This window comes from Phalacrocorax aristotelis, chromosome 3 (genome assembly GCF_949628215.1).
Source record: "Phalacrocorax aristotelis chromosome 3, bGulAri2.1, whole genome shotgun sequence".
NCBI classification, from domain to species: Eukaryota; Metazoa; Chordata; class Aves; order Suliformes; family Phalacrocoracidae; genus Phalacrocorax; species Phalacrocorax aristotelis.
Window position 1 is genome coordinate 22261102 of NC_134278.1, and position 25625 is coordinate 22286726.

General features: G+C 41.0%; 2 protein-coding genes across 4 annotated transcripts in view; one reads left to right on the plus strand and one right to left on the minus strand.

Moving 5' to 3' along the window:
- Window positions 1-575: 575 nt before the first annotated feature.
- ACP1 (acid phosphatase 1) lies at window positions 576-24206 on the minus strand. Of its 2 annotated transcripts, none has more exons than XM_075086899.1 (6): window positions 21891-24206; window positions 12168-12241; window positions 11777-11890; window positions 7334-7395; window positions 2984-3089; window positions 576-2091 (listed from the first exon to the last, which is right to left on the minus strand). In XM_075086899.1, exons 1-6 carry the CDS (start codon window positions 22945-22947, stop codon window positions 2014-2016), a joined length of 1491 nt encoding a protein of 496 aa, XP_074943000.1. In that variant the 5' UTR covers window positions 22948-24206; the 3' UTR covers window positions 576-2013. The 2 variants fall into 2 exon arrangements, with proteins under 2 accessions (XP_074943000.1, XP_074942999.1); XM_075086898.1 differs by lacking the exon at window positions 11777-11890 and adding an exon at window positions 11946-12059.
- The window catches only part of SH3YL1 (SH3 and SYLF domain containing 1), a 48390-nt gene continuing 44972 nt past the window's right edge, over window positions 22208-25625 (plus strand). For both annotated transcript variants that reach the window (XM_075086900.1, XM_075086902.1), the window contains exon 1: window positions 22208-22312. In XM_075086900.1, the coding sequence (XP_074943001.1) occupies window position 22312 (1 nt within the window). In that variant the 5' untranslated portion in view covers window positions 22208-22311. The remainder of the gene's footprint in view (window positions 22313-25625) is intronic.

Sequence of the window (25625 nt, forward strand, 5' to 3'; positions counted from 1 at the left end):
TTGTGAGGACGGACAGATCTGTGTGTTCCAGTCCTGCAAAATGCCCAGACCACAAGGCTGCTCCAAGTCTCTACAACATTTTAGATTTGAATCTTTTTTTATGACAAATGGTGGTTTGTTTGGGCTTCTCCCCGATCCCCCCCCCCCAAACAAACAAACAAACAAAATATCTGCAGCTTATCCATGATACTACAAGGCAATATAATCAGTAAATGTCTAATAAATCATTTTAGTATCATAAAACTTTAGAGTCAGTGAAATTGTCTCAGGAAGCCTTGATATACCTTTCCCTTTCTTCCTTAAATCAGATATTAAATCCAGTTGTCATAATAAAATGACTCAAACAGGAAGAAAGTTTTTTATGTGTGATCTGTAGATGAACCTCAGGTACTTTTATCCAAATACTGGCATTTAGCTTCCATTTTATCCTCAACTGAAACCACAAAACATAAAAACAAACACACACCCCTCCCCCGAGAAATAGCTAGGAGCTGGGATTCTTGAAACTCACACGTAAGAGCCTTCAGCATCTAGCTCTTTAGAAGAAGAAAGAAAAAAGTGGCAGAAGTAAAAAATCCCATCCTAGAACATGGCTTTATTTAGTAAGGGAGAAGTACGTTATTTTGTATTTCCTTTAGTGATCACATTCCCCAGGAATAACAGGCTCCTCTATCAAAATGAGTCCCTCTCCCAGAAGGGAGTGAATGATAAATACAGAGGCTGCTCTACTAGTTTGGAAGGCAGAGGCAAAACCAAGGCTAAATAAATGACGAAGTTTTACAGATCCAGTTTTACAGAAAATGTGGTAATGCTAGTTCATACCAATGTTGGTATTATTCAAAATAGGATAATTATCATGGTATCGTTGCATTACCGATCTCAGTACATTTATGCTTCTAAGGCAGAAATGAAATGTGATGTTCAAACGGACATGCATTTTTACAAAGCATTCAATTTTATCCCAGAGCAGAACTTTCTACTTACTGGCCTTCCTTTAACTTGGCATTCTACTACAGATGGCCCACCTTCACGTTGAACTACACTCTCAGAGAACACTTTTGACAGGCTATCCCTTCTAAGCAGATCTGAAAATATTGTCTGCCACCCACATAGGAACTGGGATTATGACAAATTTCACATTGATGATAGTAGTAAAATACTCAAATCCATGCACTACGAGATACAAAACGTACATCTCGCATCTAGGCTTTTAAGCTGACCTGTCTTGTCCTCAAAGTAAACGCTATGTTACGTGTACTTGTATCAGTGTGCTAGGAATTGACCACACGAGCAAAGGAAGACTAGCCTTCTATGGCTAGTCCTAGAACATCAATCACTAATTTCAAACTGAATTAATCTTAATTAGTATAAAAATCTACTAGAACAAAAATAATTTTTTCTTTGAATAACTGAGCATTTAAACTGATATAAAACCCCATTTTCATAGGATCTTGGCGACACACACAGAGGTTTTGCTTGCTTAAGCTTTGCAATAGCGCTAAGAGCAATGTCTGTCTGGGGGCAGGCAGTTCTTTCCAGCTAGCAGGCTCAATATAAAGCAGCGTCAGTGCAAAGGCTGTCTAGTGATGCTAGGATGACATGCCCAAGTTACCATACATGAACTATTATCTTGCAGACTCCCACTGCAAGTTGCCCTAAGTTAGCTCACTAAGGGCACAAAGAGAAGAGCTCAGTTTAGTTAGTACAGCACATAAAGAAGCAAGACGTTACTCTTGCAGTGCTTGCGAGAAAGCACTGCCAGAGTTTACAGATATATTTATTCTGAATCATATACTTTATTATTACATTGACGTGTGACAAAATGGTTGATCATCTAATCCAATTAAAACTTTTCTATATTTTTTAATTAGATGACAGAAAAGCAAAAATATAAAATTAAATTGAACACGTTTTGAACATACTGAGGCATAATTTTACACTTCAAATACATCAAGTAAAACATACATATTTCAGAAGCTAATTATTTTCTTTCAGAAATAAAATCATGAAGCATTAATGAGACTTCTCCAAAAATGCTTTACAGCATCTAACACACTGCTCGTAAACAGTTTCAAAGTCCTTTTCATTCCCCTAGAAAAAAACAGAGGAAAAAGAATGTAAGAATACCAATACCGGCTCAAACAAAAAATTTTTGCAAAGTAGTTTCCCTGCCATCAGTAACGGCAAATAACTGACATTAAGGCAGAATAAGAACGCTACAAATACTTGATGATAGTTCTGGCATATTTCTCCCTAATTTGAACTACCTGCAGCTCAGGAATTTCCACAGCCAAACACTGTGACTTCGTACTCAAGAGTCCTGGATGAACTTTCCTTCACATATTTTTTCCATTCACTTTTTGAGCCCTTATAAGCCTTTCTTTCCTTCTTTACATTCACAGTAACCTGTCATGTTGAGCTTCAGAGTTTAATGAAGCACTGTGTGGAAAAAGAAAAAATGCCCACCTCTTTTTGTTTTGAACCCACTTCCCACTAATGCCATTTGATATCGATGTTCTTTACTTCTTGGGTAAAGAATAGCAATTCCTTATTCACCTTTTCCCATGATATCAACATTTTAGAGGATCCTACTGTGTCTTCATCCAATTCTCTTTCCTAAAGTGAAGAATCTTAATTTAACTGGTTGCTCTTGGCTGATATTATTCAACTTCTTCGACCATCTCTATCCATATCCTGACTACATCCTCCTTGCAACGACGCTCACCAACCAGGGCTTCACCCAATATAAAAATACAGGTGCACTGCATTATTTGAATTTAAATAAATGTTATGAGCATAAAGACATTTTCCTTTCCTATCCCAATAACTTACACTGTTCTGTCAAGTCATTAAAAAAATATTTACACTTGACTTTGTATAACATCAGATTATATATCACATGTCAATTGTGGGATCTGGAAAGATTATATACTATACATACACAATTTTTAATCAAGCCACCCAAATAATTTCTTACACATACATAGTATGGATCTTCAATGATAAGTTGTTTCTGTGGATCATAAGTTCCAAGTAGTTCAATTTTGGCCTTGCAGTCTTTAACTTGGTTGCTTTTCCTTTTCAGATCTCTGTAAAGGAGAAAATAAAATTTTCCCATTAATTTTTCTTCAGAACTTTTTTGGCATCAGCATGAGATCCTCATGACCGTTTCTAGAGATCACAGAAAAATTATATGTGTCTGGACTCAGTCAATTCTGTGGACCTTCTATGCTGATGCTTGTTTTCATTTCTTTCTTCTCCTGTGGGTTTTTTTTTTTAAATTCAGTATGGAGGACATATACATAAACTTAATTTGCAGCATAAACAAGCAGTGAGGCACTCGACCTCAGGCTTAACAGAGCTTTGTAACAGTAAGTTAAGGGGAAAGGGGTATCAGGCTTGCACGTGACAAGCTGTCACGCCAAGGTTAGGGGGACAGGGTGCTACTGAGGGCCCTCAGCCTCTTGCTCTGAGATATGTTGCTACACTACAGCACACTTGAAGTCTTATGGACATAAGCCATGGGCTCCTGAGGTAATAGGAGCCAACAGGGAAACACCAGTGAAATACCTCAAAGGACTTAAGGGGTGTTCCTCTAAGAAGGTGACATGGCCAGTTGAAGTGCCTCGACACCAATGCACACAGCATGGGCAACAAACAGGAGGAGCTCAAAGCCACCATGCTGCTAGAAAGTTATGACCTAGTTGCCATTACTGAAACTTAGTGGGACAAATCCCATGACTGGAGTGAGGTTGTCAGTGGCTACAGGCTGTTCAGAAGGGACAGGCAAGGAAGGAGGGGTGGAGGGGTGGCCTTCTACATCAACAAATGGATAGAGTGTGAAGAGCTGCCTCTGAAGAATAGCCACAGACAGGTTGAAAGCTTATGGGTAAGAATTAGAGACCAAGGCAACAAAGGAAGCCTTGTGGTTGGTGCCTACTACAGGCTGTCCGATCAAGGGGAGCCTATTGATGAAGCCTTCCTACTCCAGCTACAGGAGACATCGCGCTCGCAGGCTCTCATCCTGCTGGGGACTTCAACCACCCCAACACCTGCTGGAAAAGTAGCATGGCGAGCTGTGGGCAACCCAAGAGAGTCCTGGAATGCATTGAGGATAATGTCTTAAGCCAGGTCATAGACGGCCCTACCAGAGGGGATGCGATACTGGACCTGCTGGTCACCGACACAAGTGAGCTAATCGGTGACATCAAGACTGGAGAGAGCCTGGGCTGCAGCGATCATGCACTAGCAGAGTTCACAGCATGGGTCAGATGAAGAGTAAAGTGAGGACCCTGAATTTTAGGAAAGCAAACTTCCAGCTGTTCAAGGAACTAGTCAGTGGATGCCCCTGGGAAACAGCTCTCGGGGACAACGGAGCACAGCTGGCAGATCTTTAGGAACACTTTCCATAGAGCTCAAGAGCTCTCAGTCCCCAGATGTAAGATATCAGGAAAGGAAGGGAAGACACTGGCATGGATGAGTAAAGATCTGCCTGGTCAAACTAAAGGGCAAGAAGGAAGTGCACAGGCAGTGGAAGCAGGGACAGGTACCCTGGGAAGACTACAGAGACACTGCCTGGTTGCGTAGGGATGGGGTCAGGAAGGCCAACATGCAGCTGGAGCTGAACTTGGCAAGGGATGCAAAGAATAATAAGAAGGGCTTCTACAGGTACGTCAGCCAGAAAAGGAAGGTCAAAGAAAGCATACCCCCGCCGATGAGCAAGACTGGCAAAGTGGTAACAACAGAAGAGGAGAAGGCTGAGGTACGGAACAACTTTTTTGCCTCAGTCTTCACTGGCACCCTCTCTTCCAGCTTCTCTTGAGTAGATGGACTGCAAGGGGGGGAGCAGAGTCCCTTCCACTGTAAGAGGAGATCAGGTTTGTGACCACCTGAGGAACCTGAACATTCATAAGTCTATGTGATCTGACGAGATGCATCCCAGAATCCTGAGGGAATTGACTGATGTAGTTGCCAAGCCACTCTCCATGATACCTGAAAAGTCATGGCAGTCAGATGAAGTCCCTGGAGACTGGAAGAAGGGAAACATTGTGCCCATATTTAAAAAGGGTAGAAAGGAGGACTCTGGGAACTACTGACCTGTCAGCCTCACCTCTGTGCCTGGGAAGATCATGGAACAGATCCTCCTAGGAGCTGTGCTAAGGCACATGGAGGACAGGGAGGTGATCTGAGAGAACCAGCATGGTTCCACCAAGGGTAAGTCCTGCCTGACCAACCTAGTGGCCTTCTGTGATGGAGTGACTACATCAGTGGACAAGGGAAGATGTATGGATGTCACCTCTCTGGACTTCTGTAAGACCTTTGACATGGTCCCCCACAGCATCCCCTCTCTAAACTAGGGAGATATGGATTTGATGAGTGGACTGTTTGGTGGATAAGGAATTGTTTGGATGGTTATATCTGCAGGGTAGTGGTCAACAGCTTGATGTCCAGATGGAGATCAGTGATGAGTGGTGTCCGTCAGGGGTCCGTAGTGGGACTGGTACTATTTAATATCTTCATCAGTGACATAGACAGTGGGATCGAATGTGCCCTCAGCAAGTTTGCAGGTGACACCAAGCTGAGTGTTGTGGTTGACATGCCTGAGGGATGGGATATCATCCAGAGGGACCTGGACAAGCTCAAGAAGTGGGCCCATGTGAACCTCATGAGGTTCAACAAGGCCAAATGCAAAGTCCTGCACCTGGACTGGGGCATCCCCCAGTAACAATAAGGCTGGGGGATGAAGGGATCAAGAAGAGTCCTTTGGAGAAGGATTTGGGGGTACTGGTGGATGAAAAGCTGGACATGAGCCAACAATGTGCACTTGCAGCCCAGGTGGCCAATCATACCCTGGGCTGCATCAGAAGAAGTGTGGCCAGCAGGTCGAGGGAGGTGATTCTGCCCCTCTACCCCACTCTGGTGAGACCCCACCTGCATCCAGCTCTGGAGCCCTCAGCACATGAACTGTTGGAGTTCCTGTGTTGAAGTGGGTCCAGAGGAGAGCCACAAAAATGATCACAGGGATTGAACACTTTCCCTGTGAGGAAAGGCTGTGTATTGGGGTTGTTAAGCCTGGAGAAGAGAAGGCTGCGGGAAGACCTTATTGTGGCCTTCCAGTACTTAAAGGGGGCTTACAAGAAAGATGGGGATAAACTTTTTAGCAGGGCCTGTTGTGACAGGACAAGGGGTAATGGTTTTGAACTAAAAGGGGGTAGATTCAGACTATATGTAAGGAAGACATTTTTTACAATGAGGGTGGTGAAACACTAGCACAGGTTGTCCAGAGAGGTAGATGCCCCATCCCTGGAAACTTTCAAGGTCAGACTGGACGGGGCTCTGAGCAACCTGATCTAGTGGACAATGTCCCCGACCATTGCAGGAAGGTTGGACTAGATGACCTTTAAAGGTCCTTTCCAACCCAAACCATTCTATGATTTTAATTGATTAATTAATATTACAGCATAGACCATCTATGGCATAACATACCAGCTTTCATCTGATAGTTTTGAAAGAATTTAAACAGTTAAACAGCTGAGCTGCTTAGTTATAAAAATCAGTGACAAATCTGAAGGATTAGATCAGTGTTGCTGTTTGGGCGGGGGTGGAGTGGTGGTGTTTGTTTGGTTTTTTTGGTTGGTTGGTTGGTTTTTTCCACCTAACTTTACAACAGTCCTTACAAGTACTTTGACACCTGTATTTTATTAAAGCTCAGCCCCCTAACCCCAATCATCAATATGTATGTAAATAAGTAGAAATTTTGCTAATGACATCCAAATTTTCACACTTGGCAGCTACTTCACCAGATCTTTCCTAAGCATAAACTGTGTCAAAGATGCACTTAATGAGAACATGGCTAACAATAACAAACAAGACTTCCCCCAGCTAACAACCTTACGTATTTCAGAGCTCACTCTACTTCTATTAAAAAAGAAAGAAGAAAACCCACACCATATTTAATCCCTTCCAAGTTTCCACAGTGTCTTTTAGATCCCATGCAATTAAAAAACAGAGCACTTTGATCAGAGGACAGTATGTCTTCATTCTTAACTATACAGGCATCAGCTGCACATCTGTAGCACAAAGTATATTAAACTTCCATGTCCTTAATCCTTGAGTGGCATGTATCACAGAAATAAACCATTGAACTCATTAAATATATTAGAAGTAAAGAATCCATCTACTAGGATATCATTCACACACACAAGAAAACCCCAAAACCCAAAAATACCCAAGACAAGCTAACCAGTAAAACATGACATATGTCTTCAAAGTGACTTATGAGACATAACTACAAGTAATCCATATGAATTTGTTCCATTTCAGCATACGTTACCTTAGATTGCTCTCATCCATACACAGTATATAATCAAAGGTCTGGAAATCATCTTTAGTAACCTAGAATTAAAAATACATACTTTAGCCTACAAACTGTTTGATGGATAAAAAGGGGGGAAAAAAGTACTTTCAGATTTTGTAGATCTGATTTATTAAAAGAGACAGAGGTGGGAAGAACAGAACTTCATCAACCTTTACAATAACTTAAGGCATTTTCAGTATACTCTGCCATGATTATTTATCCATTTCTGCAAGTTTTCCACAAAAAACCTACCTTATCTACTTTACCAATACTTTTTTTTTTAAACATCTCATGCATCAACTTAGAAACATCATTACAAGTGACATTTCTAATGCTTTCCAATTACTAAAACTAAAGCAGGTTTCCAGCCTTAGACACCACACAATAAGAACAAATTACTTTCCTGATAGGAAAACAGAAATGCAGGTAACCTGGAATCAGCTGCAATACTTCCAATCTAGAATTTTGTCACTACACAGAAAGAGGAACCAAGCAAAATTCAAAGCTGAAGTATGATGGAATGAGTTACAATCTCTTAAAAACAAATTCAGAGTATTTTAGGCCATATAAGTTCACAAAATTTATGATACGATGTGACAAAGTCTGGGCTCTATTGTACATCTTCCTACCATCATGCCATCTGTTCTTTTTCTTTCCCATAGCATACTAACTCCTAAACATGAATATTAACTAAATTTAGAGATCTGAGTTCAGTAGGCAAACACTGCAGATAAACCACTAACTTAAGTACCAATATTATCTGTATTGGAATAAGGATGGCTGTAGATTTTTACCAGTGTAATTATATGTTAGTTTACATTTAAGCTTTAGCTTAGGGTAAAATCTACCCAGACCTCACAATGCACAGTATGCTAGTATAAGATATCTGAACCAAATGCCCATAATAAGAATGAATACATGGAATAAAATCTATAGTGACTTCACATTAAGACTGCATTTCACGCATAGTCCTATATGTAGTACCATAACCAAGAAACTTGGAAAGCTTGTTCAGTACAGGTTTTTTCTGGCAGGCGTCTCTGGGAAAGATGGGCTAGAGAAGTAATCAAGAAAACAGACAAAATGGCAAAACAGTTTGTCCTAGAAGTCAGAGTTTTAACTTGTAAAAATTATTTACATATTCAAAAAATCTTTCAGATGGCAAAAATTTAATTTTTTGTGTAAACAGCAAATAGATACTGATTTAGCTCCCATAAGAGAGAGTAAGAAAAGACCTATAAGAAATTACTAACAGACTAAAGCCATAAATGAAACATTCCACGCAAGGAGAATTGGAGGGGTGAGGTGTGGGGAGGGGCAAACATTCAAAAAGAAAGGGTTAATGGTGAAAACTAATGCAGGCTTGTTTATTTCCACTGTAAAAATATTTGCTGTATTCATGCAATGCCTTTGGCCTACGAAAATATTTTTGCAGTGGAAATAGCTCTGTTTTCCTGGCAACTCTAAGCAGTACCCCTACAAGCTGCTTCTGGTTGCTCTACACAGCTGAACACTGGCCCCTGTGAAAATACATAGGCATAGTTTTCTTTGTAGTACAGACATATGTAGGAATAAAATAAAAAAACAGTGAAAAGGAAAACCACACCCGCCACACTTCCCACACTCTCATATACTTGACAACTTGACAGTTATTATCCTATGAACCAGCACTAACGCAGATAACAAATGCAGCCCTAAAAGCAAGATTACTGGTTGATGTGTGCTCTTAAGCCGTACAGTAATATCAGATACATAAACCTTAACTGCGCAAACTCCAGTGAACTGAAGATATTCCTCAAAACTATGAAAACTAGTATTTTGGGGGAAGAAGTTGAGGACATGAAAATTTATGTACTTTTTGAGTAGTGAAGAGCTCGAGTAGTCAACATTGGATGGAACTACACAGACAACAATAACTTTAATAACGGTTATATGCATTTTTTTAATGTAAAGACCATCAATGGATAAACACCTCATCATTCCAGTTTGTTTGTTAAACATTTCTCTTTGTTTACAGAAGGGAAGTCTCTTTTCTCTGCCTAAAATATGAAGAGATGCAGTAGTCCTCAAATTTATCCAGTTGTGAAGCAGTGTTTAATACAACCTTCCTCTAATCTCAATTGGATATTTAAGGCAAATGCACGGTATGAGTCATACAGAAATCAATTTCGGCCTCAGCATGAATAAAAGTGAAATTGATTAATAGTCTCCATGCACAAAAGAGAGAGGTAAGAGCTTACAGAATTTCAATGGATGCATAAACATACAGCGACCTACCATCAACTAAAATGTTAACAAACTTTGTTTTACATATAAATATATACATTTATTTTTATATTTCACTTTTCACTTAAAATTCACTGAAATGATCACAATATACGATGGTAGGATGTAACCAATTTAACATGCTCTCTTACATAAATCATTCTTGTAGCATTTATGTCAGTTGGAATTAAAAAAAAAAGATAGAATCCATGATTATCATAATTATGCACAAAACTACATGAAAGAAAGTGCCTTTCACTGGGTAGGTAACAGTTTTCCACAGGAGTGAAGAGGATAATTGCATGAGGTAGTCATCTTATGACAGTATTTCAAAGGCAACAGAAGACAAATCCCTCCTATTTCTGCAGCTTCTGTATTAAATCTTTCTTAATCTGCTCTGGAACAAGTAATACACAAAATTCTACCCTTGAGTTTGTCTCTAATAGTGAAACAAATACACTTCCACTTCTACTAACTTGACCACTCTGAACAGCCCTATTCTACACTGTTGAGTCCCTCTCTTTCCAGAAGTACTGCGAGACCACATCAGGTCCACACGGTTTAGAGAATCAGCAGAGACCATTTGACAGAAGTTTGAAAAATAGTATTGGAGTTACATAGTTAACATCAGTGCAAAATGAACCTGTAGTTCAGGGACTTGAAAATTTTCTTTATAAAAGAAACTGCTTGTACTGGGATGTTTTAAACAAGTCTTCATCCTGTTAGTCTTTCATCTTATTGCCTCATTCTTGTTAATTTCCTCTCCCTGTATATGTAACATTTGCCAGAACATATAAGCAACTGTCTTCATTAAAGCATTTTCATTCCCCCTCTGCCAAAGGATATACAGATTTGTTTCAAAGCAGAGGATCAACTGGTTTTGGACGCTTTGCTTTAGTTTAACTGCTCATAAACCACTCAGTAATACCCAAGAACAGTTCTCAAGTTTCCAAGGCTGATCTTCTAAGCATACAAACATGTTACGCTACTGTGACTGAAACACTGACTGATTGGTTCGAGCACCATTTAGCCTGTACAGTGATAAATAATGCTGTTTGTAAGCACTGATAAATAGTGAATCACAATGTGTAACAGGAAAAGATCACAACAGATTTTTTTCTAGCAATTATTCTAATAGTAAAACATTGAAACTCTGAAACAATGTTGTGCTCAGTCCTGTTTGTCTTATTATATAACACAGATTAGCATCAGGAAAGGTCAGTAGAGGGCAATTGGCTAATCGAGGGAATTTATCTTAAAAAGTTAAAAAAACTAAACATATAGTCTTTGAAAATGAAGAAGGTAAGTATGGTCTAGTAAAAATCTGAAGGGAACAGAAATGGAAGATAATAACAAGAGTACTTGATCTTTTTGTTAATACAAGAACTAGTGGCATGAACTCAAGCTAAGGAAAGGTCAAGCCCTAAAGGAATATCTCATATCCAGAGAATAATTAACTGAAGTAAGTTATGTGCATTTATTTGAGTGTCTGAATAATTTAAATAGATGCAGACACATTTCCAATCTCTCTGGAATGCAGCATGGAAATACACATTCTTTTGTTAATGAAAACTGAGATGAGTTTTGTAAAACTTACAGAATTTCCCTAAGTGACAAACCTGTCTTTAACTTAAGAATGCTTCAAGGGTACGTTTTCCTCTGAAGTTACCACCAACCGTGCTACTAATCTTGGGGTTTAGCATTCTAAATTTTTTTAAAATATCTTCATGCAAGAGCAGAAGCTTTATGTGATGGGTGAACAGGTATTCTGCTTCTTTTTGGACTTGCTAAATAAAAATACAATTCCTTGCTGAAAAAAGCATCACAGATTACCAGAGTAAGACAATTTTTAAAAAGTATTTTTAAAAGTTTCAGAAAATTCCCAAAATACTAAACATTTCAAGGCAGGATTTTTCTGAAATGCAGAAACTGCTCCAATGCTTCCTAGTTATACTTCCAATGAAGGTTAATAACAAGAAACTCACTAATCTCAGCTAGAAGAGTTAGGCCACTTTGGAGTCCTTTGAAAAACAGCACATAGTATTCATTACTTGATGCTTAACCATGCATTGGTCAAATGACTTCTGTGATCACAATGGTTTGGACTAAACAAAGCATGGGTATGAATAAGAAAAAAAATATACTCTCTTCTACCTGCCGTGCTCTATGTGCTGTCTCAATGCCATGATTTCTTAGACAGCTTAAAGCCCTTGCATCTGGGGACCGCCCCACGTTCCAGTCTGAAACAGCAGCACTGTCTGTCATCCACTGTAACAACAAAACAAATACATACACATATTTAAAGAAAACTAAAGTACAGTACCTGCCTGGCAATATGATTCATGGTAATGCCATGCTTCTTCATGCAAGTCTGTCCTCGATAGTCAGGAGGGCTTCCTATTTCATAAGCAGATGTCGCTGCACTGTCTATCCTCCACTACAGAAAAACAAATTTATATTTTTATGTTTCCTTTTTCACTGATATTTCTACTAACTAGCTATGAGACAGTTATTTCTTGGGCAGGAACAGAAATAAATAGCTTACCTTATTTTCAACTTTTTCATCCGTTACAAGTTTTCTAAAAACTGCTTCAGCTATTGGAGAGCGACAAATGTTTCCTATAGAAACAGGAGATTAAAGTGAAATATCAGACAATTAAAAAAAACCCAAAACAGTAACTGTGTGTATTTGTCAATACAGATCAGATTAAAGATTTTTATTTACTTGGGTAGAATGTGGTTTGCTTATGTTATTGTAACCCAAGAGATTCTGCAAGCATGGAAACCCAGAGTCCAGCACCGGGACTGGAGCAATCTCCAGTATCAATACAGTCTGGGGGATGACGGGATTGAGAGCAGCTGTGCAGAGGAGGACTAGGGGATACTGGTGGGTGAAAAATTGGGATATGAGCCAGCAACGTACATTTGCAACCCAGAAAGCCAATTGTATGCTGGGCTGATTCAAAAGAAGCATGGCCAGCAGGTCGAGGGAGATGATTCTGCCCCTCCACTCTGGTGAGACCCCTCCTGCAGTGCTGCGTCCAGCTCTGGAGCCCTCAGCACAGGAACGATGTGGACCTGTTGGAGCAGGTCCAGAGGAGTGCCACTAAAATGATCACAGGGATGGAACACCTCTGAGTGAGAACTGGGGTTGTGCAGCCTGGAAAAGAGAAGGACCAGGAGATCTCATTGTGGCCTTTCAATATATAAAAGGGGCTGTAGTGACAGGACAAGGGGCAATGGTTTTAAACTGAAAGAAGGCAGATTTATATTGGACATAAGGAAGAAACTCTTCTACGATGAGAGTGGTGAGACACTGGAAGAGGTTGCCCAGAGAAGTTAGGGATGCCCCATCCCTGGAAACATTCAAGGTGAGGTTAGATGGGGCTCTGAGCAACCTGCTCTAGTTGAAGATGTCCCTGCTCACTGCAGGGGGGTTGAACTAGATGATCTTTGAAGGTCCTTTCCAACCCAAACCATTCTACAATTCTGTGCTATCCATCAGTCTCACGAAATGCATATTATTATAAGACAAGATACAACTTATAGGAGCCTTGTGTAAGCATATTGCTCTTTTCTTCTCCTCCACAAAGAATCCGTGATCACAGAAGACCAGGCAAAATTACGGAATTTAAGTGGCAGCAAATCATCTTTATCTTGAAATCTTCCTACACACTGGCAAACTTCAACTAATTCTTTACTGGAGAATCAAGAATATTTGCCTGAAGTATTTACACTTCTACCTACCTGTTAACAAAAACTTTTGGACAACTCCTAAACACAGCCACCACTGCTGTAGAACCAATGTAGTGAAACGGCTGAACAACCTGTAGTAAAATGCTCCTGACCACTGAAGTGAAGTCACTGCAGGTCAAACTGAACCCTCAACAAGAGCAGCTTCCAGACGCTGATTCCAAAACCCCCCAAAAGAAATAAATTATAACATCTCAGGAAAAGAAATTTTCCAAGTTTTTTTTTGGTCCAAAACATGGAGAATTAGGAACAAAATGTTACTGATGGCAAAGCTGAAGTGCTATCAATCAGCCAACCAAAAGTTAAGGTACTTCATTATATAAATATGTAATCAATCTTCCCTTTCAGTAGCCTCCAATTGCACTAGCCACTTGATATGACTTTATTTTCAGTAAGAACTTATTTCAACAATGAAAGAAGTGCCCAGCTGAAAACTATAATGGATCTACTGTATTTTTGCTCCACTCATGAAGCTGTAATTAAGTTAACCATCTAAGGTAGACCTCTCAAACATGCATGCAAAAATACATGTTCTTTGAAAATGAATGAAATGTCTCAATAACAATAAAAAGTCTGTTTGACTATTACTTGAACTCTTTCTACCTTTTCATCCTTCAGAAATTATGAGCAACTAGATGGATATTCATAATATTCAATATGTCACCCAGATGCACAATAAATCATGCAAACAGTTCTTCACTTCCCATCAAAGAGAATGTATGACTTTGCTCATCTCTGACTTTTGAGCAGGTAAGTATAAAGTACCACAAATGGCAACACTTATTTCTATACCTTTAAATAAATCAATCTTCTACTACTGGTTAAATGCTTTCCAAATCTCAAGCAGCAAAAAAAATGAAATGCCCAGAAGCAAAGCTAAATTTCCAGCAGCAAAAAGAAATTTTGAGATCAGGCACTTAGCCCCAGTTTCATGCCTATATTTTCAAACAAAATATCAAGATAGATACTTCACTGCTAAAGAGAAAGAAGCTGCTATGATCTGGGCATTTAATAGCTTGCTGTCAATCATGCCAACTATTAAAAAAAAACAAAGTGGGAATTGAACCACTGAAGTAATACAAATTTGTTGTCAAAGATTTAGAGAACATCAAATCACTAAATGGGCAAAAGGAACTGGCTAACCACTGAGAAATTGATCTTGTTGAAACATTAAGTGAATTTTGATGGCAGTAGATCTTCTTCCAGGAGAAAGCATACTATCTCCTTTGTTTGAACTAGTTTATTCCAAGCAGAGAAACTGAATCAGTCTTGGAAGAAAAATAAAGCAGGAAAAAGTTGGTTTATTTCTAAAGTAAGTGAGAAAACAGGTTAGTACTTATTAATTATAAAAATGTTAAAGAATATAGTAATAAAAAATAAATCTCACTTCTTTAATTGAGTGACTTAAGCATTAAACAATATAGGGAACATGGTAACACAGCGTAAGACAGAAAAGAATCTTCATAATAAACAAGCCCGATCGTTTGATATTGCAGGCATATACAGCATGACTTCTCTCACAATCACATCAAGCTCTCTTTTAAAAAGCACCATCTGCCTTAAAAGGCTATTCCAGATACTAATTTCCGGTGGTAGCCAGAAAACTTCCAATTCCCACTTAATATTTATTCCTAGAAGTCTATGCTCATCTGATCTTGGTTAAAATCACAATCTCAAAAACCTTTCTTTCCTTCAACAGATACAGAACCCTTGTCAAGCATAGCTGTGCTAAACTCTGAGAGCCAAGTTCTCAGTCTCTTCATGAAAATAACTGACCCTTACCCAATCACTCCAGTTAAGCCAACTCTGCCCTTCTTCTAATCTGAATTTATTTTTCCTGAATACTGACAAACAAAACCACAGACTACACTGCAGGAAGAATTTTTAGCAATTTGTTTTCTAAAAGAAAAATAAGTCTGAAATATTTACTTAGCTCTTTTGAAAATAATCTAAGATAACTTCTACGGCCGCATTTGACTCCTCCTCGAGTATCAAATTTGCCGTCATAATCCCCTACTTCTAGTTTGTTCATTCTCTCTTTCACTGTTGTTTCAAACAAGTGACCTTTACATCTTCTTTCTGAACTATTAAATTCTGTTTCCATTACACCAGCTGTTAACGCCATCCACTTCCTCCTGCACAACATTTTTCCTCTATATGAATGATCCCATGCAACTCTTCATGAACAGTAAGTTTCATTACTACACTCAAATATTACTGGTCCTACTAATTCACTAAATAGCTTACAGAATTTCAAAATGGCACTTCTGAAATAAATCCTTCACAGCTTTTTCTATTTGTTTAACCTTCCACTTTATCTGGAATGAATGACTCGTTCCAAACATTCACTCTTCTATAACCTGCCCACTACTTAAATGCCATAAATATCATGTTGGATGATACCATATCAAATATCATAATGAATGGCACCATGTTCACTGACTGATTAAATATATTAACTACCACTTCCAGCAATAAATAGAAACTGCAGGTTTTGGTTTTGTTTTTTTTTTTTTTTAAAATAAGTAACCTAGTCTGTGACTTAAAAATTAATGTCTTCCATGATGACACATTCCAGATATTACTGGAGATATTAACATATTACAAAATCACAGAGAATCAGAGAACGGTAGGGTTTGGAAGGGACCTCTGGAGATCATCTCGTCCAACCCCTCTGCTTGTGCAGGGACACCCAGAGCAGGGGGCACAGGGATACGTCCAAGCAAGTTTTGAATGTCTCCAGGGAAGGAGACTCCACAACTTCTCTGGGCAGCCTGTTCCACTGCTCTGGAAACCTCACAGGAAAGAAGTTTTTCCTCATATTCAGGTGGAACTTCCTGTGTTTGAATTTGTGCCCATTGCCCCTTGGCCTGTCATTGGGCACCACTGAAAAGAGACCAGTCCCATTCTCGACACCCACCCTTTAGGTATTTCTAAGCACTGATAAGATCCCCCCTCAGTCTTCTCTTCTCCAGGCTGAATGAACCCAAGTCTCTCAGCTGTTCCTCATAAGGGAGATGCTCCAGTCCCATGATCATCTTCGTAGCTCGCCGCTGGACTTTGTCAAGCAGTTCCCTGTCCTTCTTAAACTGGGGGGCCCAAAACTAGACGCAGTACTCCAGATGTGGTCTCACTAGGGCAGAGTAGAGGGGGACAATAACCTCCCTCAACCTGTTGGCCACACTCCTTTTAATGCACCCCAGGATACTGCTGGCCTTCTTGGCCACAAGGGCACATTGCTGACTCATGGTCAGCTTGTCCACCAGCACTCCCAGGTCCTTCTCAACAGAGCTGCCTTCCAGCAGGTCAGCCTTCAACTGTACCAGTACATGGGGTTGTTCCTCCCCAGGTGCAGGACCTTGCACTTGCTCCTGTTGAATTTCATGAGGTTCCCCTCGGCCCAGCTCTCCAGCCTGTCCAGGATCTCGTTGGATGGCAGCACAGTCTTCTGGCATATCAGCCAGTCCTCCCAGCTTGATATCATCAGCAAACTGGCTGGGGGCACACCCTGCCCCTTCGTCCAGGTCATTGATGAATATGTTGAACAGGACAGGACCCAGCACAGACCCCTGGGGAACACCACTAGTTATGGGCCTCCAAGCAGACTCCGTGCTGTTGATCACAACCCTCTGAGTTCTGTTTTTCAGCCAGTTCTCTGTCCACCTCACTGTCCTCTCACCTAACCCACACTTCCTTAGCTTGCCTGTGAGGATGCTATGGGAGACAGTGTCAAAACCCTTGCTGAAGTCAAGGTAAACAACATACACTGCTCCCCCTTTGTTGACCCGGCCAGTCACACCATCATAGAAGGCTATTACAGAACTGCCATCACCATTCAAATCTGTTCTTCAAAACTAAGGACAGAATCCCAGAACTGACTTAATAGAAGCTCTTTTCTCCTTGTATTTGGGGAATGAATGGGGAAATCTCACAAAAAGATTCACAGGGAATCTTCACTTTCCTCTTTGGACTTGAACAGTATTCTCTTTAAATGTTATCTATACCTTACCTTTGCTACCTATCCTCTTCTGGTGTTCCTTTATCCTTTGTTGTATTTCGGACTGATCTGATCACGTTCTTTTTATGTAGTAAGTGACAGTATTAAAGTCCTCTGAATCTCCATCTTCTCTCTTCATTTTTTAAATTTCAAGCTCTTTAAGCTGTAGTGACATTTTCAGTCATAGAAAACTAGCACCCAAGGTACCCAGGCAGAGTCTGCCCAGTGAAATAAATCCTCCAAACATCTCCAAATATGATGATTCAAGGATAAGAGATTTGAAATTCAATCACAGAATCAGTATTGGAACCGTTTGTTGATCACTTTTATGGAATCATGCTTTCTCACTCATTTTCTAGGGACAAGGACTCCACTGATGGTTCTCCAAGCCAATGCTTAATTTTTTGAGTTTTTCCTCCAGTCTCTGCATTAATCTCTGACCCATTCCCATACAGAAATGGAAGTGTTGCTTCTACTGACAGGAAAGACAACTTGAATCCATTTCATGCTCATGTCCATAGCTCATCTCTAGATACTGTTGATCTAATTGTTTATTCTATCAAACATTTTTCATTCCTCCTTCTTCCTTATTCAGCTCTCTAACTCGAGACCTTACCCAAAAGCAAACATGCTTTTCTCTTCCTCCTTTGTTTTTCTGTCTGTTGTTTGTAACAGAAGTTCAAATCCTCTCATGTTTAAAAACCTGCTTTTAATTCTACTTGTCTTTCCATGCATGGGCAGTTCATCTGAGTGACTGTAATACTGCTTCCCAGTGTCATTCGCATCATCTATCAGGTCGCCTTCATAAGCAAGTGTTTAAAACTTATTACTCACTCTATTCTGTTCCGTACTCAAATTCCTGTCTGACCTTCATCATGATTCCTTTCCAGTTAAGTTATCTTGTCACACTCAGCATTCAATTAGGTCTGTAAGGAACCAGTCGTGGTTCTGATTTTAGTCCAGATTCCCTGGCCTTTCCATTCACAGTCAACTTCATTGAATACTTACACTCTTTAGCTGAAACACCTAAGTATATAGCTACCTAAATGGCATCACCTAACTTCCATACATCCCCCCACTACCAACACTCATTTCTCTCAGAAGTCAAATATTAGCATGTGTGTGTGTGTGTATTTATCTAAGCAGAACTCAATTTTGGCTCAGGATACCTAAATGGGGATGTCCACAGGAGCACTGGGTTTCAAAGTCCCTAGCCAGTCAAGGTTTAGTTGATATAACCAATGTCAACAGCAATATGACTTGCCAGGATTCATGGTAGTCAAACCATCAGCTAATTAGTGGCATGTTCACATTTTAAAAATCTTTGCCTGCAGCAACATTAATTATATTGAGTTATCAACTGCTGGAACATTATGCCTTTCTCAGCAACTTAAAGGTTCTCCAGTAAAAATAAAAGTTTTCAACACATAAGCACCTACTCACAACTATCAGACTCTTAACATTTTTAAGCATACATCTCAATCTTATTTTCTAATTTCAAGATCACTTTTACAACTACACTTTCAACTCTCTAGTACTTCCGCATCATTCTGAAATGCAGATTAAAAAAGATATTGTATTCTTACAGCTATCTTGGCAATGCTGCATACAAGAAAGGCATTTTCCTTACATCTAACATTTTCTTCTTTATCCAAAAAATGGCATTATTTGTTTTGGTCACCTTGCTAAGAACCCTCATTACAGCAGCTGTTTTCTATGACTTCTTCAATGTCTTATCCAACCTTTTGCTTTTCTGCAGCTATAAATGGCATTTTGTCCCACGAAACCTTGTATTTGGCTATATATAAATTCATATAATAGATTGTGACAACTGAACTAGGACATTCAAATCTCTCTGTACTGTAACCCCATTTCCTCATGCCCAATAAATTAACTGCCATTTTAGAAATTATTTTATGCATTCTAGATCTCTGATGGCAATACTCATACTTGGTAGTTCACAACAAGCATCAGTTTTCTGACATCCGAGCCAAACCCACTTTGCTTACTGTTCACTTGACTTACAGCCGTTCCCCCCTACATGGAGGAGATCAGTAAGCCAGTGCCTGGTTTAAAATGCCCATACAGCTTGTTATGTTAGAGTGGACAAGTCATCAGAGAGAAAGAGGCTGACTTATGTAGCACAGCATCATATTAAGGTCGCTTCTGGAGCTCAGCCATTAATTGGATGAGGTACATCAGTGTAGAAAGAGCAAACTGCATTACAGTTCACCTCCAGTTTTAATTATTTCTGTGCCTCAAATGAAAAAAGAAATCTTTCTGGTGCCTTTTTATATACTGTAGTTACATATGTTGCTGGGTGCTTCATTTATTTCTCAGTGATGAGGAATTCATCATTAATGTAGTTATGCACATTAACTAGATTGTATTTTGTTGTGTAATGAATATCTGCTTATCTCATTACAAACAAAAAAACCCCAGTCAGTAAGCATTTCAGTAATAGGCTTCTTTCAAAATAATGTAGAAAGAAAATGTAATTTTTCATGAAGGCTTGTACTTTCAGGGATCAGCTCTCACTGAGCGTTTCAAACTTCTGAATTAACGTGCTTCATTAATGAGCACAGAATACTACAAAGAAATGCAGTTCTAGAAATCTGTTCAGTACTTTTTTCAGCAATAACCATAGGTATTATTTCTAATAAAATTTAAGAGGAAAAAATCTGTTAAGGCATAAGTACCACTCTTCAAGACTAACAACAAAAATTAAGCAAATTTAAAGCAGGAGGAAGAAACTAGTTGCCTTCAGAACTTAACTGAAAAGAGCGTATATTTGACTGGAGAAAAGAAGTGCTTGTCATGTCATTTTATGTCACATGCCACATACCGTTATGGTTCTTTTTATAACCCAGTAACAAAGAAGAGTAAATTTAAACTCTATTTACAACATTTGTTTTAAACAAAAAATCCATCCCATTAACATTGGTCCTGCCTTGTTCATCCTATCCTCAAGCTTAATATTAATAATTTCACTCCATACCTAAATTATTACATTATCTTCCACTAATAACAGTTCCTTAGACACTCAACTGAATTAGGAACTTGTTACAGTGCAAATCACCATCATGGGCTTACAGGCCCATAAATACACATGAATAGTTTTGTGAAGATTACTACTGGCTTTAGAACATAGTGTTTGGAAAGAAGGATGCATGTTGATTAGATGTTTCTATACACAAATGTTTGTCTAGGCCACTGGCTTCCAAACGTACAGCAACTGATAATCCCTTACTAAAGAATGTTTTCTCTAAATTATTATTAGGGGCTGATTTACTCTAAGGTAAACATCAGAACATATTCCACAACACTGAACTCTTGTTTTGCTATTCGATTAATCTACATTTCTCCTATTACAATAGAAAAGCAGACAGGACAAAAAAATACCCAAGATATTAACTAATGGTTTTGTAGTAAAACTGGAAAAATGCCAGGCATTCACAGGGATCAACTCTCAGCACATACATAAATTTATCAGGGCCAGGAAGCAGATAATGTTAAAAGCCCTCCTAGATCTGAGACATTTAGAGAAAGCATGTACAAAATGGGCCATGGTTCTGTAATCCATGTAGTCAGTTAGTTGGTTGTGAAGACGCGGAGGATCATCTTGTTTATCAGCAATCAATTGTCTTAAGCTTCACGAAAGCATCAAAACCTTTTCTGATCTCATTGACACTTCTGTTTCCATGACTTCTCATGACATGAAATTCACAGCTTAAACAGAGTATCGTTTGTTGGTTTGTGTTGTGTTTTTTTTTTTTTAAAGTTTCCTAGTTCATTTAGGTAGCCTTTCAAAAAAGTCTTATTCTTTTCACTCGTTTTCCTTATGGCCATAATTTAATCGATCAACATAATCTCCAGCCTCCACCAAGTTCTTTTTCTTACTTGTTCCTAAAACTCCTAACATATTTCCCCTCTTCTTACAGAAACTGTTCCATTAGCTCCAGTCATTTCTGTCACCGTTTTCTCTCCCTTTTTCATGTCAGGAGCTCAGAACCGCAAAGGGCACCCAGTAGGTACCGCTGCGGCCATGGGACACTTGCTGGGGGGCTCTCTGCTCCCTCCTTGCTGTCCCAGAAGCTCAGCACAAAGCAGAGCCGAGAGCTACTCACAACCACCGATCAGTGCTGCCCTTGAGCAGCAGCAGTGAATCCTGAGCTCAGGTTGGTTTATGAGTATTTAGGACTCGCTCTTCCTCACGCCTAACCTTTACCAATACTGGATTCCACGCGTTATTTCCTACTGATCACGCCGGCCTACCACAGAAACAAACAGGAAGGAGACGGGACTCCGCTTTTCGGCCTCCCTCCTCAACCACAACCCCAGCCCCCCCCGCGAAGGCGGACACCCGCGGGGCCGGGGCCGGGGCCGGGGCCGGGGCCGCTCCCCGGCAGCGCCTCCCGCTTCGCCGCGCTCCCTTCGCCGCCCACGCCCGAAGAGCAGCGGGAAGAGGAGGAGGAAGAAGAGGAGAGGAGCGGACCCGATCCGCCTCACTCCGCTCACCCAGGCACACGAAGAGCACCGACTTCACTTCCCCCGCCGCCATCTTCGCTCGGGGCCGGCCGGTCAGCCACCCGGGGAGGGGACCTTCCTGCCTGTCGCGCCGCCCGCGACTCGCTTTCCGGCACCGGCCGTTACAGCCGGCTATGTTTTTTGCCTGATTGTAGAAAAAAAAGGGGCGAAACGTGAAAATCTGCCGAGCACGAGTGTATGCACTGGAGGGGAGGGCGGGGAGAGGGGGCAGGGGCGGCGGGCGGGCGGCAGGCAGGCAGGCAGGCAGGCGGTTGGCTGCCGCCTCGGCCCCGCCCGCCTCACCTGGGGCAGGTGCGCGGCTCGGCGGGGCCGCCCTGGTGCGGCGGCGGCGGCGAAGAGAAGCGGGGAGAAGCCAGGCGAGGCGGAGCGGGGACGTCCCGGCGCGGGCAGGAGTGAGTATCCCCGCGGGGGGCGGCGGGGCGGGCGCCTCAGCGGGGGAAGCGCGGCGGGGGGCTCTTCCCGTCCTCAGCCGCCGCCGGGGCTTCCCTCGCTGAGGGGAGGCTCGCTCCGCTCCGCCCTGTCCGTCGCCTCCTCCTTCCCCCGCCGGGCGGCCGGGCTGGCGTCTGTCTGTCCGCCCGTCTGTCCGGGCATGGTAGAGGGAGAAGCCGCCCGTCTCCCTCCCCCGTCGCTGGAGAAGCCCGCCGGGCGGTACGGGGCCGGTCAGCCCCGGGTGGGCCGTCCGGGCTCCTGCCCCCGCGGGTCCGTGCCCAGCCAGCCGGCCGGGCTCCCGCCCCAAACCGCCAACGTGCTCTTCACGCTGCCAGCCACGCTTCGCTTTTCCACTAATTTCCCTTCTCGCCCGATGTTGCGCTATGCGGTGCATAGAATCGTTAAGGTTGGAAAAGACCTCGAAGATCATCAAGTCCAACTGCCAACCCAACGCCCTCATGCATCCTCCCAGTCGAAATTTAAGAAGCGTCGCATGCAGCATTGGCCTTGGCAGGCCGCTGGTGAGGCTGAGCACGCAACGCTCTTCGCTCTCCAGAAGAGCTTGAGTATTTTTTTTTTTTTTTCTATCTGGCTTCATCCACTGGGCTACCCTGTGTACCTGGCTGGGTTTTGTAACGCTGGCTGCCGGCAGGCTGGGCAGGGTGTGGCTGGGACTGGGTTCCTCTGCTACTTTTAAGACTTGTTTGCCTTGTTTTCCAGTCAAAGTGCAGCAGTTTGGAGGTTAAATAAAAATGCCAGAGTCTAAATTTTGTGCCAAATCTGTGGCTCTCAAATGGAAGTGATGCCTAATTAACCATTATAACCTGAAAATCTTACATATAGCATATTTTCTGCAGAATGGAGCAAATTGCTCGTGTCCTTTTATGCAACTTAATAAGCTGGCCTGTGTATGTCATTTTTCTCGTAAATGTGGTTGTAAAACTGCATTTTTTTAGTACTTATTTATTTTGTTTTGCAGTGGAAATGATTGGTAATCAGAAACATTCATTCTCTATCCAGCATTCCCCTCCTTATGCACTGCAGCACTCTGCTGTCACGCAGGTCTGCTTGCAGGTGTCAGGAATGCAAGGTGGTGGAGCTAGAGCAGGGCCATGGCACTGCTCAGTTATCAGATGTGGCCTTGGCAAAGGAGAGAAGGGCGAGACTAGTCTGAGTAATTCTCACATGTAGCTCTGCCATGCTATATAACCTGAGCAGTGTAGCGTGCCTTTATTCTTCCTATGAAGTGGAATGCCTTGAGGTGTCAGTACAGGAAACTGCTGTTACCACCACGCTTCTGTGCATTTATGGGTCGGCGGGGGAAATGATGCTGTATGTAGAAATGAGTGCTATGAAATACCATTTTGGAGTTCATATAAAACAGTATTTGTATATGTGTACATTACATGTAGGCATGTGCCTAGCTCGAACTTTGAGATTAAGTATTTCATGTCTCCATGTCTTGGGGAGGGGAGTGGAGAGGTTTGTTATTGTAAGCGTTGTTATGCACTCTCAGCCCTCAGTATCAGAAGAGAGTCATAGCCTGTACCCTCTTCAGTTAATGTCAACTTCATACCTTTGAAATGAACTGTAACAGACGTCACTGTTGTCTTTGTCTTGTTTCAGGTTTCTGACCACTAAGAATTACTATTTCTGATGTGATAAGCCTCTATTTTGTTGTTTGGTTTTTCTTTTAGATATCCAATACATTGTTGTAAAAGAGCCTGTAATATGCAAGGCTCCTCTGAAGAGTAGGCTGTATGACTTAGTGGGAGAGAAACACTATTGTGAACAAAATAACCCAAGACCTTAGGTAGAATTCTTCAAACTCTTGATTAATAAATATCAAGCACTTCTTGGGTGGTTTTGGTTTTTTCTGTTTTTTTTTTTTTTAATGTTCTTTATTCCTTTTAGTTTGAAGAAACGTTTGTGTGATTCACTGTAGAAATTATTCATTGTGGGAATTAGTAATTTTTTAGATTTGACCAGTGCACGTAGGGAACTGGGACATGTATGAGACGGGGAAATGAGAGAGACAGAATGATAGTGGCAATTTTACTGATAAAAGCGTTAAATAATTTCTGCAGGAAATAGCTGGATTATGTATTTTGTTAATTTTTTTCATTTAGTTTATTGTAGCATATGGGGCTATTATGTAGTGCACATTGGCGTTGTAGTCTGTCATGTTTTTTTGTTCTCGTTATGCTTCTGTCCCTGGTGAGAAGATAAACAAGATGGTTTTTAGGATTTTGTTCCTAAAAGCATGGCTTTGCTTTAGTCAAAGTGTTCTTGTGTAAAGATTAATGTACTCGTTGCTTGGATTGCCTTGAAGCATATTCTTCACTATTAAAATAGAGTTAGCAAGCCAAAGTTGGGACTCCCTTTGGGATTTTCCCTTTACCCATATGTCCAAATTTCACATATCATACTAACTCTTGTATTAACATGAGGAGAGACAGGCAGAACTGAATTCCTAGCTCTCACTTAGCTCCAGTCATGTTACTTATCTGGCTTGGTGGGCAGTACCCAACCCCTTTGGTACCAACTGTTTACACATCAAATATATTACAATAAGCGTATATGAAAGACTTACTAAAAGGATTTCATGTAGACAGTTTCCCAGGGCTTGGATGGCAGAGCAGATAGGTGTGGTGGTGTGTTTTGAGCAAAAGCCTGCAATTCCTGTAGTACAAATTCTCGGAAGAGTTCACTTGTTAGTCTCAAACAACCCCTAAGGTAACTCTGCCTTTGGTTCTTGTGGAGTGTACCACTGCCTCTGTATTCTTGAAAATGCTGTTTTCTGACTGTCTGTGTACAAACTAAGTGATTTCTCCCCCATTGCCCTTTGTATTTATCCTTTCTTCTAGTGCAAAGGCTGCAACTCAGTTGTAGAACTGTGGACTCAGGATTTTACTGTTCTGGACATTGCCAAAAGTTGCTGGGATTTTTGAAGACTTTTGGCTCCAGGTGTTCGACTGCTCTGCCTCCCATGCAGTTGAACAGATATCTGATGTGCTTTTTGGAACAAATCCTCTGATTCAGCTGTGCCTCAGGCAGGTAGCAACTGTCTTCACGTGCCGCAGTTCCGTAGAAATAAGGAGACATCACCTAGTTGAAACATCTTGCATGTAAGAAGGAAGACATTTTTCTTTAAAGTGCCTTCTTCAGCTGTGTCAGTATCATTTTACCATCATATATTCTAACTCCCGTCAGAAAGTTCATCCTTCTAAAGGAGGTGAGAGAAAATTCAGCATGTCTATTTAGAATTTCCTCCAA

Coding starts and splice junctions, on each gene's coding strand:
- ACP1 (XM_075086899.1), bottom strand. CDS start 22,947: ATGAAGCCAGATAGAAAAAAAAAAAAAAATACTCAAGCTCTTCTGGAG. Junction 12,242..21,890: donor GGTGCTCTTCGTGTGCCTGG/GTGAGCGGAGTG, acceptor CTGTTTCTATAG/GAAACATTTGTCGCTCTCCA. Junction 7,396..11,776: donor CAGCACATAGAGCACGGCAG/GTAGAAGAGAGT, acceptor TTTTAATTCTAG/GTTACTAAAGATGATTTCCA.